Source organism: Heterodontus francisci, chromosome 13 (genome assembly GCF_036365525.1).
Source record: "Heterodontus francisci isolate sHetFra1 chromosome 13, sHetFra1.hap1, whole genome shotgun sequence".
In the NCBI taxonomy this organism is placed as follows: domain Eukaryota; kingdom Metazoa; phylum Chordata; class Chondrichthyes; order Heterodontiformes; family Heterodontidae; genus Heterodontus; species Heterodontus francisci.
In genome coordinates, this window is record NC_090383.1 from 1,173,300 (window position 1) to 1,187,733 (window position 14,434).

The 14,434-nt window shown below is 45.7% G+C and overlaps 1 protein-coding gene across 3 annotated transcripts in view; it reads right to left on the reverse strand.

Moving 5' to 3' along the window:
* The window catches only part of nup133 (nucleoporin 133), a 55,196-nt gene extending 43,421 nt beyond the window's left edge, over positions 1–11,775 (reverse strand). For 2 of the 3 annotated variants that reach the window (XM_068044216.1, XM_068044215.1), the window contains exons 1-2: positions 11,528–11,774; positions 6,288–6,406 (exon numbers count right to left, since the gene is read on the reverse strand). In XM_068044216.1, coding sequence (XP_067900317.1) covers positions 6,288–6,406; positions 11,528–11,697 — 289 coding nt within the window. In that variant the 5' untranslated portion in view covers positions 11,698–11,774. Of the gene's footprint in view, positions 1–6,287; positions 6,407–11,527 lie in introns of all 3 variants that reach the window. The other variant, XR_010976140.1, reaches the window with a different exon arrangement.
* Positions 11,776–14,434: the final 2,659 nt, after the last annotated feature.

A 14,434-nucleotide genomic window follows, 5' to 3' on the forward strand; every position in this document is an offset into this window, starting at 1 on the left:
GCTCGTAAAGCACTTAGGAATATTTTATGTTAACAGTGCTATATAAATGCAAGGTGTTGTTGTTGTTGTTAAGACTTTCAATCAGTTGCCACGTCCATAATTAGTGATGTCTAATATATTGGTTACTATCTACATATGGTTAATTGGGAATCCAGATGCGGCGAATTGTAAAACACTGCAGATGCTGGAAATCTGATAGAAGAAAATGCTGGAAATACTCAGGAAGGCTGGCAGCATCTGTGGAGAGAAACAGAGTTAACATTTCAGGTCTGTGACCTTTCATCAGAACTGGGACAAGTTAGAAATGTAATAGGCTTTGAGCAAGTGAAATTTGGGGGGGGGGGGGGGGGGGGGGTGCGGGCAGGGGGAGAAGGAGAAAAGAGCTGGAAGAACAAAAGGTGAGGTCTGAGATAGGGTGGAGGGCAGAAGAGATTTCGTGACAAAACAAACAAAGAACAAAGAAAATTACAGCACAGGAACAGGCCCTTCGGCCCTCCAAGCCTACGCCGATCCAAATCCTCTATCTAAACCTGTCGCCTATTTTCTAAGGGTCTGTATCTCTTTACTTCCTGCCCATTCATGTATCTGTCTAGATACATCTTAAAAGACGCTATCATGCCCGCGTCTACCACCTCCGCTGGCAACGCGTTCCAGGCACCCACCACCCTCTCCGTAAAGAACTTTCCACGCATATCCCCCCTAAACTTTTCCCCTTTCACTTTGAACTCGTGTCCCCTAGTAATTGAATCCCCCACTCTGGGGAAAAAGCTTCTTGCTATCCAACCTGTCTATACCTCTCATGATTTTGTACACCTCAATCAGGTCCCCCCTCAACCTCCGTCTTTCTAATGAAAATAATCCTAATCTACTCAACCTCTCTTCATAGCTAGCGCCCTCCATACCAGGCAACATCCTGGTGAACCTCCTCTGCACCCTCTCCAAAGCATCCACATCCTTTTGGTAATGTGGCGACCAGAACTGCATGCAGTATTCCAAATGTGGCCGAACCAAAGTCCTATACAACTGTAACATGACCTGCCAACTCTTGTACTCAATACCCCTTCCGATGAAGGAAAACATGCCGTATGCCTTCTTGACCACTCTATTGACCTGCGTTGCCACCTTCAGGGAACAATGGACCTGAACACCCAAATCTCTCTGTACATCAATTTTCCCCAGGACTTTTCCATTTACTGTATAGTTCACTCTTGAATTGGATCTTCCAAAATGCATCACCTCGCATTTGCCCTGATTGAACTCCATCTGCCATTTCTCTGCCCAACTTTCCAGTCTATCTATATTCTGCTGTATTCTCTGACAGTCATCTTCACTATCTGCTACTCCACCAATCTTAGTGTCGTCTGCAAACTTGCTAATCAGACCACCTATACTTTCCTCCAAATCATTTATGTATATCACAAACAACAGTGGTCCCAGCACGGATCCCTGTGGAACACCACTGGTCACACGTCTCCATTTTGAGAAACTCCCTTCCACTGCTACTCTCTGTCTCCTGTTGCCCAGCCAGTTCTTTATCCATCTAGCTAGTACACCTTGGACCCCATGCGCCTTCACTTTCTCCATCAGCCTACCATGGGGAACCTTATCAAACTCCTTACTGAAGTCCATGTATATGACATCTACAGCCCTTCCCTCATCAATCAACTTTGTCACTTCCTCAAAGAATTCTATTAAGTTGGTAAGACATGACCTTCCCTGCACAAAACCATGTTGCCTATCACTGATAAGCCCATTTTCTTCCAAATGGGAATAGATCCTATCCCTCAGTATCTTCTCCAGCAGCTTCCCTACCACTGACGTCAGACTCACCGGTCTATAATTACCTGGATTATCCCTGCTACCCTTCTTAAACAAGGGGACAACATTAGCAATTCTCCAGTCCTCCGGAACCTCACCCGTGTTTAAGGATGTTGCAAAGATATCTGTTAAGGCCCCAGCTATTTCCTCTCTCGCTTCCCACAGTAACCTGGGATAGATCCCATCCGGACCTGGGGACTTGTCCACCTTAATGCCTTTTAGAATACCCAACACTTCCTCCCTCCTTATGCCGACTTGACCTAGAGTAATCAAACATCTGTCCCTAACCTCAACATCCGTCATGTCCCTCTCCTCGGTGAATACCGATACAAAGTACTCGTTTAGAATCTCACCCATTTTCTCTGACTCCACGCATAACTTTCCTCCTTTGTCCTTGAGTGGGCCAATCCTTTCTCTAGTTACCCTCTTGCTCCTTATATATGAATAAAAGGCTTTGGGATCTTCCTTAACCCTGTTTGCTAAAGATATTTCATGACCCCTTTTAGCCCTCTTAATTCCTCGTTTCAGATTGCGCTTACAACCCCTATATTCTTTCAAAGCTTCGTCTTTCTTCAGCCGCCTCGACCTTATGTATGCTTCATTTTTCCTCTTAGCTAGTCTCACAATTTCACCTGTCATCCATGGTTCCCTAATCTTGCCATTTCTACCCCTCATTTTCACAGGAACATGTCTCTCCTGCACGCTAATCAACCTCTCTTTAAAAGCCTCCCACATATCAAATGTGGATTTACCTTCAAACAGCTGCTCCCAATCTACATTCCCCAGCTCCTGCCGAATTTTGGTATAGTTGGCCTTCCCCCAATTTAGCACTCTTCCTTTAGGACCACTCTCGTCTTTGTCCATGAGTATTCTAAAACTTACGGAACTGTGATAACTATTCCCAAAGTAGTCACCTACTGAAACGTCAACCACCTGGCCTGGCTCATTCCCCAACACCAGGTCCAGTATGGCCCCTTCCCGTGTTGGACTATTTACATACTGCTCTAGAAAAGGTTTCATGGTGCAAGACAAAAAGGGGGTGATAATGGGACAAGAAACAAAAAATGTGTATAGAGGAGGTGTGAATGACAGGATTCTGAATGGCCGCCATCTGATAACAAAATGAGAAAAAAAGACAACCAGAAGACTGTAATGTGCCCAGTCGAAAGATGAAGAGCTGTTCCTTGAGCTTGTGTTGAGCTTCAGTGGAACACTGTAGCAAGGACAGAAAGGTCAGAGTGAGAGCAAGGTGGAGAATTAAAATGAGATGATTGGAGGCGCGGGGTCATGCTTGCAGACTGAACGGAGATGTTCCCCAAAGCAGTTTCCCAATCTGCACTTGGTCTCCCCACTGTAGAGGGGAAATCATGAGCTGCAAATAGAGTATATAAATTGAAGGTTAAAGGCAGGTGTTGTATCTCCTGTGTTTGCATGGAAAAGGTTCCGTAAGAAAGGGAGGGGTTGTTGGGGGTGACTGAGGAGTAGACCAGGGTATTGTGGAGGGAACTGTCTCTTTGGAATGCTGAAAGGGGAGGGGAAGGGATGATGTGTTTCGTGATGACATAACGCTGGACATAGCAGAATTGGCAAAGGATGATCTGTTGAATATGGAGGCTGGTGGGGTGGAAGATGAGGACAAGAGGAACCCTATCATCATTCTGGGGTGGGGGCCAATCCTCACTTGAGTCAAGAACAATTGTGTTTGAATAGTAAATAAAAATTGACTGAAAGACACCATGCCAATGGTGCTTGCAAGTGAGCTTCCGTGCATTTAAGATTAGAAACAGGAGCAAGAGTAGGCCATTTGGCCCCTTGAGCCTGCCCCACCATTCAATTAGATCATGGCTGATCTGATTGTGGCCTTAACTCACTTTCCTGCCTGCTCTCAAACCCTTTACTCTCTTGTAGATCAAAAATCGTTCTAGCGCAGCCTTGAATATATTGTTATGACTGAGGTGGGAGGAATGCACTGTCTTTTCTAGTCTCACTTCTCTGTAGGTCACAATATATATTTTAAAAATGTTTACCCAGTTACCGATTCGGTCAATCTTATACTCTACTCTTTATCCCAGAATAAAATACACCAACTAGGTTTCTTTAACATTATATCAAATAAGGCGTATCCAGTAACAAAGCAAAGCATTAACACATAGATTGAAATATGAAAGTTCCCTTTTTAAATTCCCCCCACATATACACACACAAAAATACAGAAATTCGCTCTGCAGAGGTAGGTTACAAAAAAAGAATACTTTGGCCAAATACTTGCTAATTCTTGAACAAAAAAAAACATGGAAGGAAGTCAGCTGTCCCTTTTGGTCTGGCGTCCGGGTATATGGTGATGGGTCACTGGGATATGTTCTAAAGCAATTCTTTTCAGGCGGTGTTGAGAATTAATCTGACAGTTTTTTCCCAGCTCTTCAGGAGAGATGGAGCACCAGGGATTTTAGCTTTCTCACACTGGATCTTTGCAGGGTTTCTTCAAAGAGGTAGAGAAAGGGGTGAGCTGGGTGTTTTTTCCTTGGCAATTTGATCTCCAACTATCTTCAAAACAGTTTGCATCCCAAAATGTCAACCTCCTGACCTCCATAAACCTTGACATGTGGCTTCTCTGTAAACATCTTCCCCAGGTCACCAAGGTTTCTGTTGTTTAAGCCCAGCAAAGGCTGTTTTCCAACATAAATTACAATGTCATTTCACTGAACTGTCAACAACAAAGTCCAGCATTTATGAAATCTTCAGCCTTCCAATGAATCCGTCTCCACAATTTAAATGAGTCCACAAAAAAAACTTAGGAAAAATATAGAAGCATCTCCATCACATCCAATGACCCTGCCTCCGCTGCTCTCTGGAGTAGAGAATGTGAAAAGATTAACAACCCTCAAGAGAGGAAATTCCTCCTCTTCTCGGCCTTAAATGGGAGGCCCCTTATTTTGAAACCTTACCTCCTAGTTCTAGGTTCGCCTAGGAGGGGAAACATCTCAGTATCTTAGTCAAGCCTCCTCAGAATCTTATGTGCTGCAATAAGATCACCACTCATTCTTCTAAACGCCAATGAGTATAGGCCCAAACAGCGCAAACTTTCCTCGTAAGACAACCCCTTCTTCTCAGGAATCAGCCAGGTGAACCTTCTCTGAACTGCCTCTGATGCAAGTATATCCCTCCAATTTGTTCATAAAATGAGAAGCAAAGTATGATAATGCTTTTACATTATTGTGGCTGCTTTAATTCCTTGGTCACTGAATGGTGGGAGATGTTTATTCAGTAAATATCCACTTCTGAAACACATTCACTTGTATTTTCTATTAAATTAGTGCAAGTGGCTAAACCAGTTTCACTGTAGTCACTGTTTTTTCTCGGTGACCTTGTCCTATCAACACCTCTTTTGTTATCTCTTGCCCCACCCCCGTTTTACTTGCTTATAACCTTTTACATTTCTAATATTTGCCAGTTCCGATGAAGGGTCACTGACCTGAAACATTAACACTGCTACTCTCTACACAGATGCTGCCAGACCGGCTGAGCATTTCCAGCATTTGTTTTTATTATCACTGTAGTCACATCTGTGGTTAGTCAGTGGCTTCCATTGGACAAACTCTGTACTAACCATTTCAATAACCTTGAGACATCCCTAGTTGCTAGGGATAATGATTATACAGAGATGCCCCATTATCCCAGTGTCATACCTCCCCTGACCCTGTTTTCGATTACCCCTCAATACTGTGTTATATGGAGTGCACTGTATAGAGCTGCCTTTGTGTTCTATTTCAGTATCAGGGACGAGGACTGATGACTTCATGTCATTTAAAGGGTGTTGTAAACATTGCATCGGTGCCTAGGCTGCCTCTGACCAGCAATTCTAAATTGCGAAACACTAGGATGGGACAAGGATACAGCAATATTACAGGTGCAATGCATTACGTTTAAGACTGTGCAGCAATTCAGTCGAAAGTATAGTACCTGTTTAAACAGTTTGAAAGGCAGAAACTAAGTAAAGTTTAACTTTTTAATTTAAGGGTTTGGACAGGGATGGAGCATTTATTTATTTAGAGATACAGCACTGAAACAGGCCCTTCGGCCCACCGAGTCTGTGCCGACCAACAACCACCCATTTATACTAACCCTACAGTAATTCCATATTCCCTACCACCTACCTACACTAGGGGCAATTTACAACGGCCAATTTACCTATCACCTGCAAATCTTTGGTTGTGGGAGGAAACCGGAGCACCCGGCGAAAACCCACACGGTCACAGGGAGAACTTGCAAACTCCACACAGGCAGTACCCAGAATTGAACCCGGGTCCCTGGAGCTGTGAGGCTGCGGTGCTAACCACTGCGCCACCCCTCACTGAGCAGGCATGCTGGAAATAATGCACTTAGTCATGCAAAAGTTCAACTCCCTTAACACATGACACAAAGTCACTGTTTTATGCACCAATTAGTTGCTTAGCAAAAGAGAACCTTACCTTCAGCTAGGGTTATAGCCTCCATAACCTTAACAGGAAGAGAAGATCCAAAACTCCTGATTTCATAGTTGAGGGTCTCACCAACAGTTTGATACTGTGCTCCTCTGGTTGGGGTTGGACTTAGGAAAAAAAAAATTCCAGTTAAAACCCACAACAGTTATAATATTTAAAATCACAAAACCAGTGTCATCGTACTTAGTGAAAAATACATTCTGACTGTTGAGTGATTTGGCAAATAAGTTTTTTCTTTCATGGGATATGGGCATCACTGGCAAGGCCAGCATTTGTTGCCCATCCCTAATTGCCCTTGAACTGAGTGGCTTGCTAGGCCATTTGAGGGGGTAGTTAAGAGTCAACCACATTGTTGTGGGTCTGGAGTCACACGTACCAGACTAAAGGCCTGCTACCCGACCCGGACTAGACGACATGCGTTGGGTTCAGGTCGAGTCGGGCCCCTCTTCCAGGCCTAGCTTTTGGATTCAGGTCGGGTCGGGTTGGGCTGGACACACATGTTAAGTGCTCTGCTGTTAAGTATTGAAATTTAAAAAAAACTGAGCTGAGCTGGGAGCCCAGAAAGAAACGGAGCTTGCGCAGTGAGCGAGTGACGTCACTCTGATGTCATTACGCATGCGCTGCAGCTTCCTGCAGGTTCGGTGTCAGGAAGGTAAGTAAAGGGATGGTCGGGTCGAGTCGGGGTTGGGTCAGGTCAGGCTCAGGGCAAATTCGGAGGGAATCGGGCCAAATTGGGCTCGGGTTTGCTGTGGTTCGGGTCGGGTTCCTTTTCCCGACCTGAACAGGCCTTTAGGTCAGACCAGGTAAGGATGGTAGATTTCCTTCCCTTAAGGACATTAGTGACACAGGTGTTTTTTTTTTTTAAAACGACAATCGACGATAGTTTCATTGCACCATTACTGAGACTAGCTTTCAATTCCAGATTTCTATTAATTGAATTTAAGTTCCAACAGCTGTCACGGTGGGATTTAAACCTGTGCCCCTGGGACATTAGCCTGGGCCTCTGGATTACTAGTCCAGTAACATTACCACTACAACACTGTCAGAGGAAATAGCAAAGGTTCGACTCTCTGGTGATCTAAACAGAACCTTTCCTTTCAATATTCATAGGGCCAGACAAACTTGTAGCCCCAGAAAGTCTAGTTTCTTCATTGGAAGCATTTAAGATTTATCATAATGACCAGCATTTGTGTAATTTATGCTTCATAGGGAACGGTGAGAGAGATCATGAACTATGGAGTGAGGAAGGAAGCTGTGCCTTGTAGATGGTAGGCAGGCTTTGGGAAGTCAGGAGGTGGGTTACCTGCCACCAACTAGTACTTGTAACCTCCGAAGACTGAGCTCATGTTTACTTTCCAGTTTTCCGGTACCAAACAAGCAACAAAACATAAAATAAAAGCAAAATACTGCGGATGCTGGAAATCTGAAATAAAAACAAGAAATACTGGAACCACTCAGCAGGTCTGGCAGCATCTGTGGAAAGAGAAGCAGAGTTAACGTTTCAGGTCAGTGACCCTTCTTCGGAACTGACAAATATTAGAAATGTCAAAGGTTATAAGCAAGTGAGGTGGGGGTGGGGCAAGAGATAACAAAGGAGGAGGTGCAGATTGGACCAGGCCACATAGCTGACCAAAAGGTCACGGAGCAAAGGCAAACAATATGTTAATGGTGTGTTGAAAGACAAAGCATTAGTACAGAATAGGTGTTAATGGACTGAATATTGAAAAGCAGCAAGTGCAAACATGAAAAAAAACAGTGGGTAAACAAACTGAACAAACTAAAATGAAATGAAATAAATGCAAAAAAAAAAAGGTTGTAAAAAAGAAAAAACGACTAAAAATGAAAGTAAAATGGGGGGCTGTCATGCTCTGAAATTACTGAACTCAATGTTCAGTCCGGCAGGCTGTAGTGTGCCTAATCGGTAGATGAGATGCTGTTCCTCGAGCTTGCGTTGATGTTCACCGGAACACTGCAGCAATCCCAGGACAGAGATGTGAGCATGAGAGCAGGGGGGAGTGTTGAAATGGCAAGCAACCGGAAGCTCAGGGTCCTGCTTGCGGACCGAGCGGAGGTGTTCCGCAAAACGGTCACCCAGTGTGCGCTTGGTCTCCCCAATGTAGAGGAGACCACATTGTGAGCAGCGAATACAGTATACTACATTGAAAGAACATTGAACATAGAACAGTACAGTACAGGCCCTTCGGCACACGATGTTGTGCCGAACCTTTAACCGACTCTAGGATCAAATTACCTACATACCCTTCATACTACTATCATCCATGTACCTATCCAAGAGTCGCTTAAATGTCCCTAATGTATCTGCTTCTACCACCACCGCTGGCAGTGCATTCCACGCACCCACCACTCTCTGTGTAAAGAACCTACCTCTGACATCTCCCCGAAACCTTCCTCCAATCACCTTAAAATTATGCCCCCTGGTGATAGCCCTTTCCACCCTGGGAAAAAGTCTCTGGCTATCCACTCTATCTAGGCCTCTCATCATCTTGTACCCCTCTATCAAGTCACCTCTCATCCTTCTTCGCTCCAATGAGAAAAGCCCTTGCTCCCTCAACCTTTCTTCGTAAGACATGCCCTCCAGTCCAGGCAGCATCCTGGTAAATCTCTGCACCCTCTCCAAAGCTTCCACATCCTTCCTATAATGAGGCGACCAGAACTGAACACAATATTCCAAGTGTGGTCTAACCAGGGCTTTATAGAGCTGCAGCATATCCTCGCAGCTCTTAAACTCAATCCCCCTGTTAATGAAAGTCAACACACCATACGCTTTCTTAACAACCCTATCAACTTGGGTGGCAACTTTGAGCGATCTATGGACATGGACCGCAAGATCCCTCTGTTCCTCCACACTACCAAGAATCCTGTCTTTAAGCCTGTATTCCGCATTCAAATTCGACCTTCCAAAATGAATCACTTCACACTTTTCCAGGTTGAACTCCATCTGCCACTTCTCAGCCCAGCTCTGCATCCTGTCAATGTCCCGTTGCAACCTACAACAGCCCTCCACACTATCCACAACTCCAGCAACCTTCGTGTCATCGGCAAACTTGCTAACCCAGCCTTCCACTTCCTCATCCAAGTCATTTATAAAAATCACAAAGAGCAGAGGTCCCAGAACAGATCCCTGCGGAACACCACTGGTCACCGAGCTCCAGGCTGAATATTTTCCATCTACTACCACCTTCTGACTTCTATGGGCCAGCCAATTCTGTATCCAGACAGCCAACTTTCCCTGTATCCCATGCCTCCTTACTTTCTGAATGAGCCTACCATGGGGAACCTTATCAAACGCCTTGCTAAAATCCATATACACCACATCCACCGCTCTTCCTTCATCAACATGTTTTGTCACATCTTCAAAGAATTCAATAAGGCTTGTGAGGCATGACCTGCCCCTCACAAAGCCATGCTGACTGTCTCTAATCAAACTATGCTTTTCCAAATAATCATAAATCCTGTCTCTCAGAATCCTCTCCAATAATTTGCCCACTACCGACGTAAGACTGACTGGTCAAAAATTCCCAGGGTTATCCCTATCCCCTTTCTTGAACAAGGGAATAACATTTGCCACCCTCCAATCATCTGGTACTACTCCAGTGGACAGTGAGGACGCAAAGATCATCGCCAAAGGCGCGGCAATCTCTTCCCTCGCTTCCCGTAATATCCTTGGGTATATCCCGTCTGGCCCCGGGGACTTATCTGTCCTCATGTCTTTCAAAATTTCCAGCACATCCTCCCTCCTCCATCCTCCCAAGTAAATCGCTGCTTCACCTGAAAGGAGCATTTGGGGCCTGGGATAGTGAGGAGAGAGGAGGTAAATGGGCAGGTATTACACCTCCTGCGATTGCAGGGGAAGGTGCCATGGGATGCAACAAAACATGTTGCAAGTCACTGGCCGAATGACTTTTATCCTTTCTCTTTCACCATCATCCCTCTATGTTCTTATAAATTCTTTTAAATATTCAGATCCAACTGAGATTTATAATCCCACACACCACCTCGCTACAAACTGGTTTTCAGTTCAGATAGCTCAGTTCAATGAAATACACATGGATGAATGAAGACATCTGCAAAACTCCACAGAAGGTACAGGATGGTAAAAGACCACAGTCCATTCTAGGAGCTGCATGATACAATGATAATGGGATAGCTGGCTAATCACACCAAACAACCTCCATCATGTCATTTATTTAATTAGAGATATAGCACTGAAACAGGCCCTTCGGCCCACTGAATTTGTGCCGACCATCAACCACCCATTTATACTAATCCTACATTAATCCCATATTCCTACCACATCCGCACCTTTCCTCAATTCCCCTACCACCTACCTACACTAGGGGCAATTTATAATGGCCAATTTACCTATCAAACTGCAAGTCTTTGGCTGTGGGAGGAAACTGGAGCACCCGGCAAAAACCCACGCAGACACAGGGAGAACTTGCAAACTCCGCACAAGCAGTACCCAGAATCGAACCCTGGTCGCTGGAGCTGTGAGGCTGCTGTGCTAACCACTGCACCACTGTGCTACCCCAAATTACTGTCACGTCTCAAATTACTCATATACTGCATCCCAACATGTTATTTTATGAAATAAACCTATCTAATTTGCTTTCGAGTCAATACTACCTGGTGCAGTGATAGCTTCAATTTATTGTCAGTCATGACCTGCAGATCTCCACCATTTTCCATGTACATAACTTGCTTTCCATTTAAGTACAAGTCCCTTCCTGGATTTTTGGCCTGCTTGTGACACATTCTGCATTTCCCACATTGAATTCCAAATGTCGGACCTGTCTGCCCAAATCCTCCTCTAGCTCAAACTACACCGCAGTACCGAGGGAGCATGGTACTGTCAAAGGTCATATCTTTCAGATGAGATGTTAAACCGAGGCCCCTGGGGGGACATAAAACACTCCCATGGTCACTATTTTGAAGAGTTAGGGAGTTTCCTCCTGTGTCCTGAACAACATTCATCCCTGAAACCACACTGTTAAAACATATTATCTGGTCATTATTTCATGGTTGCTTGTGGGATCTTGCTGTACACGATGTAGCTGCCACGTTTCCGACAACAGTGACCACACTTTAGAAAGTACTTCATTAACTAAGGATGTGAAAGGTGTTAGATAAATGCAACTTCTCTATTTCCAGCCGCATTGTCTCCACTGGAACCTATAAAAGGTTTTCCTCCCTATAGCAACACTCACCGGCCACATAGGCTCGGCCGCCAGGCCGGGGATAGAACCCCCGCTCCACCCGCCGACACACTCCGCCGCCCCTGCACTGCGAGGCCGCCGCCGCCACTCCGGCACAGTGGGGACCCGAGGCGGCCTGTGAGAGGCCGCTTGGCTCCTGCAGGAGTCCGCGGGGAAAACATAACTAAACTAGCGCCACCCAACTCCCAGGCCTCGGCCTTTCAAACTCCCACAAACACCATGACGCCAGTGCGCCTGCGTGAAGTACCAGCCTCACTATTATCTGATTGGTCACATTTAAAGTAAGCATCTTATAAACCTATTCCTAATTGGTCTGAATTGTGTGGCTCGATGTCACGTCATTCCTGATTGGCCAATATCGGACAACAAAGCACTGGCCAAAATGGCGACTTTACCGAGGGGTATAAGGAACCCGCCCCCAGCTCTAGGCCCCGCCCCTCCAGCCTAAACTCCGCCCCTCCAGCCTGAACTCCGCCCCAACTCTAGAACCCGCCCCATGCCCCACAAGCTCCGCCCTCCTGGCTCCACACTTCCCACTCCGGTTGCTGGAAGAACACTCCATCTGCTGCCGATGCCACATTGCACCTGAGCGCTTATGCTATCTCTGCCCATTTCTCCAAGGATTCCGCTCCCCTGACCGCCCACCACCGGTGTTGAAAAGGCACGGAATGTTACTGGTCCCATTTCTCACACTTAACTCTCCCCCCTGCTTAATTTATGTGAGCAGTAAATGCTGGCCTTCCCAAGAATGAATAAAAAATTGGCAGGGAAATGTAGATGGTGATAAAGAAAGCACTTAGGAGGATTGGCTTTGTAAATGAAGGCATTGAACACAAAAACAAGGCAATAATGCTGAGCTTTTACCAATGGCTGGTTGGACCTCAGCTGTAGTATGTGGAATTCTGCCATCACACTTTAAGGAGGATATCAAGGTCTTGGACAAGGTACAGAAAAGGGATACCAGTGATTTAAAATAGGTGGCAAAAGAACTCACAGGAAAATGAGAAATTATGTCTGACAGCGGGTTAAGATGATCTGGAATGTCGTACCTGAAAAGGTGGTAGAATTAGTTTGCTTAAAAAGTTTAAAAGGCAATTGGCAGTGTCTTCTTCTTTGGCCTCCTTGTCTCGGGAGACAATGGGTAAGCGCCTGCAGGTGGTCAGTGGTTTGTGGAGCAGCACCTGGAGTGGCTATAAAGGCCACTTCTAGAGTGACAGATTCTTCCACACATGCTGCAGATAAAATTGGTTGTCGAGGCTGTTATGCAGTTGGCTCCCCCCTTGCGCAATGGTCTTTTTTCATGCCAACTGCTAAGTCTCTTCGACTCGCCACACTTTAGCCCCGCCTTTATGGCTGCCCGCCAACTGACTCCCACAACTTGTGGTCAATGTCACAGGACTTCATGTCGCGTTTGCAGACGTCTTTAAAGCGGAGACATGGACAGCCAGTGGGTCTGATACGAGTGGCGAGCTCGCTGTACAATGTGTCCTTGGGGATCCTGCCATCTTCCATGCAGCTCACATGGCCAAGGCATCTCAAGCGCCGCTGACTCAGTAGGGTGTATAAGCTGGGGATGTTGGCTGTCTCGAGGACTTCTGTGTTGGAGATACGGTCCTGCCACCTGATGCCAAGGATTCTCCGGAGGCAGCGAAGATGCAATGAATTGAGACGTCGCTCTTGGCTGACGTACGTTGTCCAGGCCTCGCTGCCATAGAGCAAGGTACTGAGGACACAGGCTTGATACACGCGGACTTTTGTGTTCCGTGTCAGTGCGCCATTTTCCCACACTCTCTTGGCCAGTCTGGACATAGCAGTGGAAGCCTTTCCCATGCGCTTGTTGATTTCTGCATCGAGAGAGGTTGCTGGTGATAGTTGAGCCTAGGTAGGTGAACTCCTGAACCACTTCCAGAGCGTGGTCGCCGATATTGATGGATGGAGCATTTCTGACGTCCTGTCCCATGATGTTCGTTTTCTTGAGGCTGATGGCTAGGCCAAATTCGGTGCAGGCAGCCACAAACCTGTCAATGAGATTCTGTGGACACTCTTCAGTGTGAGATGTTAAAGCAGCATCGTCAGCAAAGAGAAGTTCCCTGATGAGGACTTTCCATACTCTGGTCTTCGCTCTTAGACGGGCAAGGTTGAACAACCTGCCACCTGATCTTGCGTGGAGGAAAATTCCTTCTTCTGAAGACTTGAACGCATGTGAGAGCAGCAGGGAGAAGAAAATCTCAAACAGTGTGGGTGCGAGAACACAGCCCTGTTTGTAAATGAAGGCATTGAATACAGAAACAAGGCAATAATGCTGAGCTTTTACCAATGGCTGGTTGGACCTCAGTTGTAGTATGTGGAATTCTGCCATCACACTTTAAGGAGGATATCAAGGTCTTGGACAGGGTACAGAAAAGGGATACCAGTGATTTAAAATAGGTGGCAAAAGAACTCACAGGAAAATGAGAAATTGTGTCTTACATAGGGTTAAGATGATCTGGAATGTCGTACCTGAAAAGGTGGTAGAATTAGTTTGCATAAAAAATTTAAAAGGCAATTGGCAGTGTACTTGAGAACAAATATGCAGGATTATGGGGAAAAAGCTGGGGTGTAAAACCAAATTGGACAGTTCTTTCAAACAGCCAGCACAGACATGATTGGCCAAATGGCCTCCTTCAGTACTGTAAGATTCTATAATTTATTTTATTTATTTAGAGATACAGCACTGAAACAGGCCCTTCGGCCCACCGAGTCTGTGCCAACCAACAACCACCCATTTATACTAACCCTACAGTAATCCCATATTTCCTATCACCTCCCTGCACTAGGGGCAATTTACAACGGCCAATTTACCTATCATCTGCAAGTCTTTTGGCTGTGGGAGGAAACCGGAGCACCCGGGGAAAACCC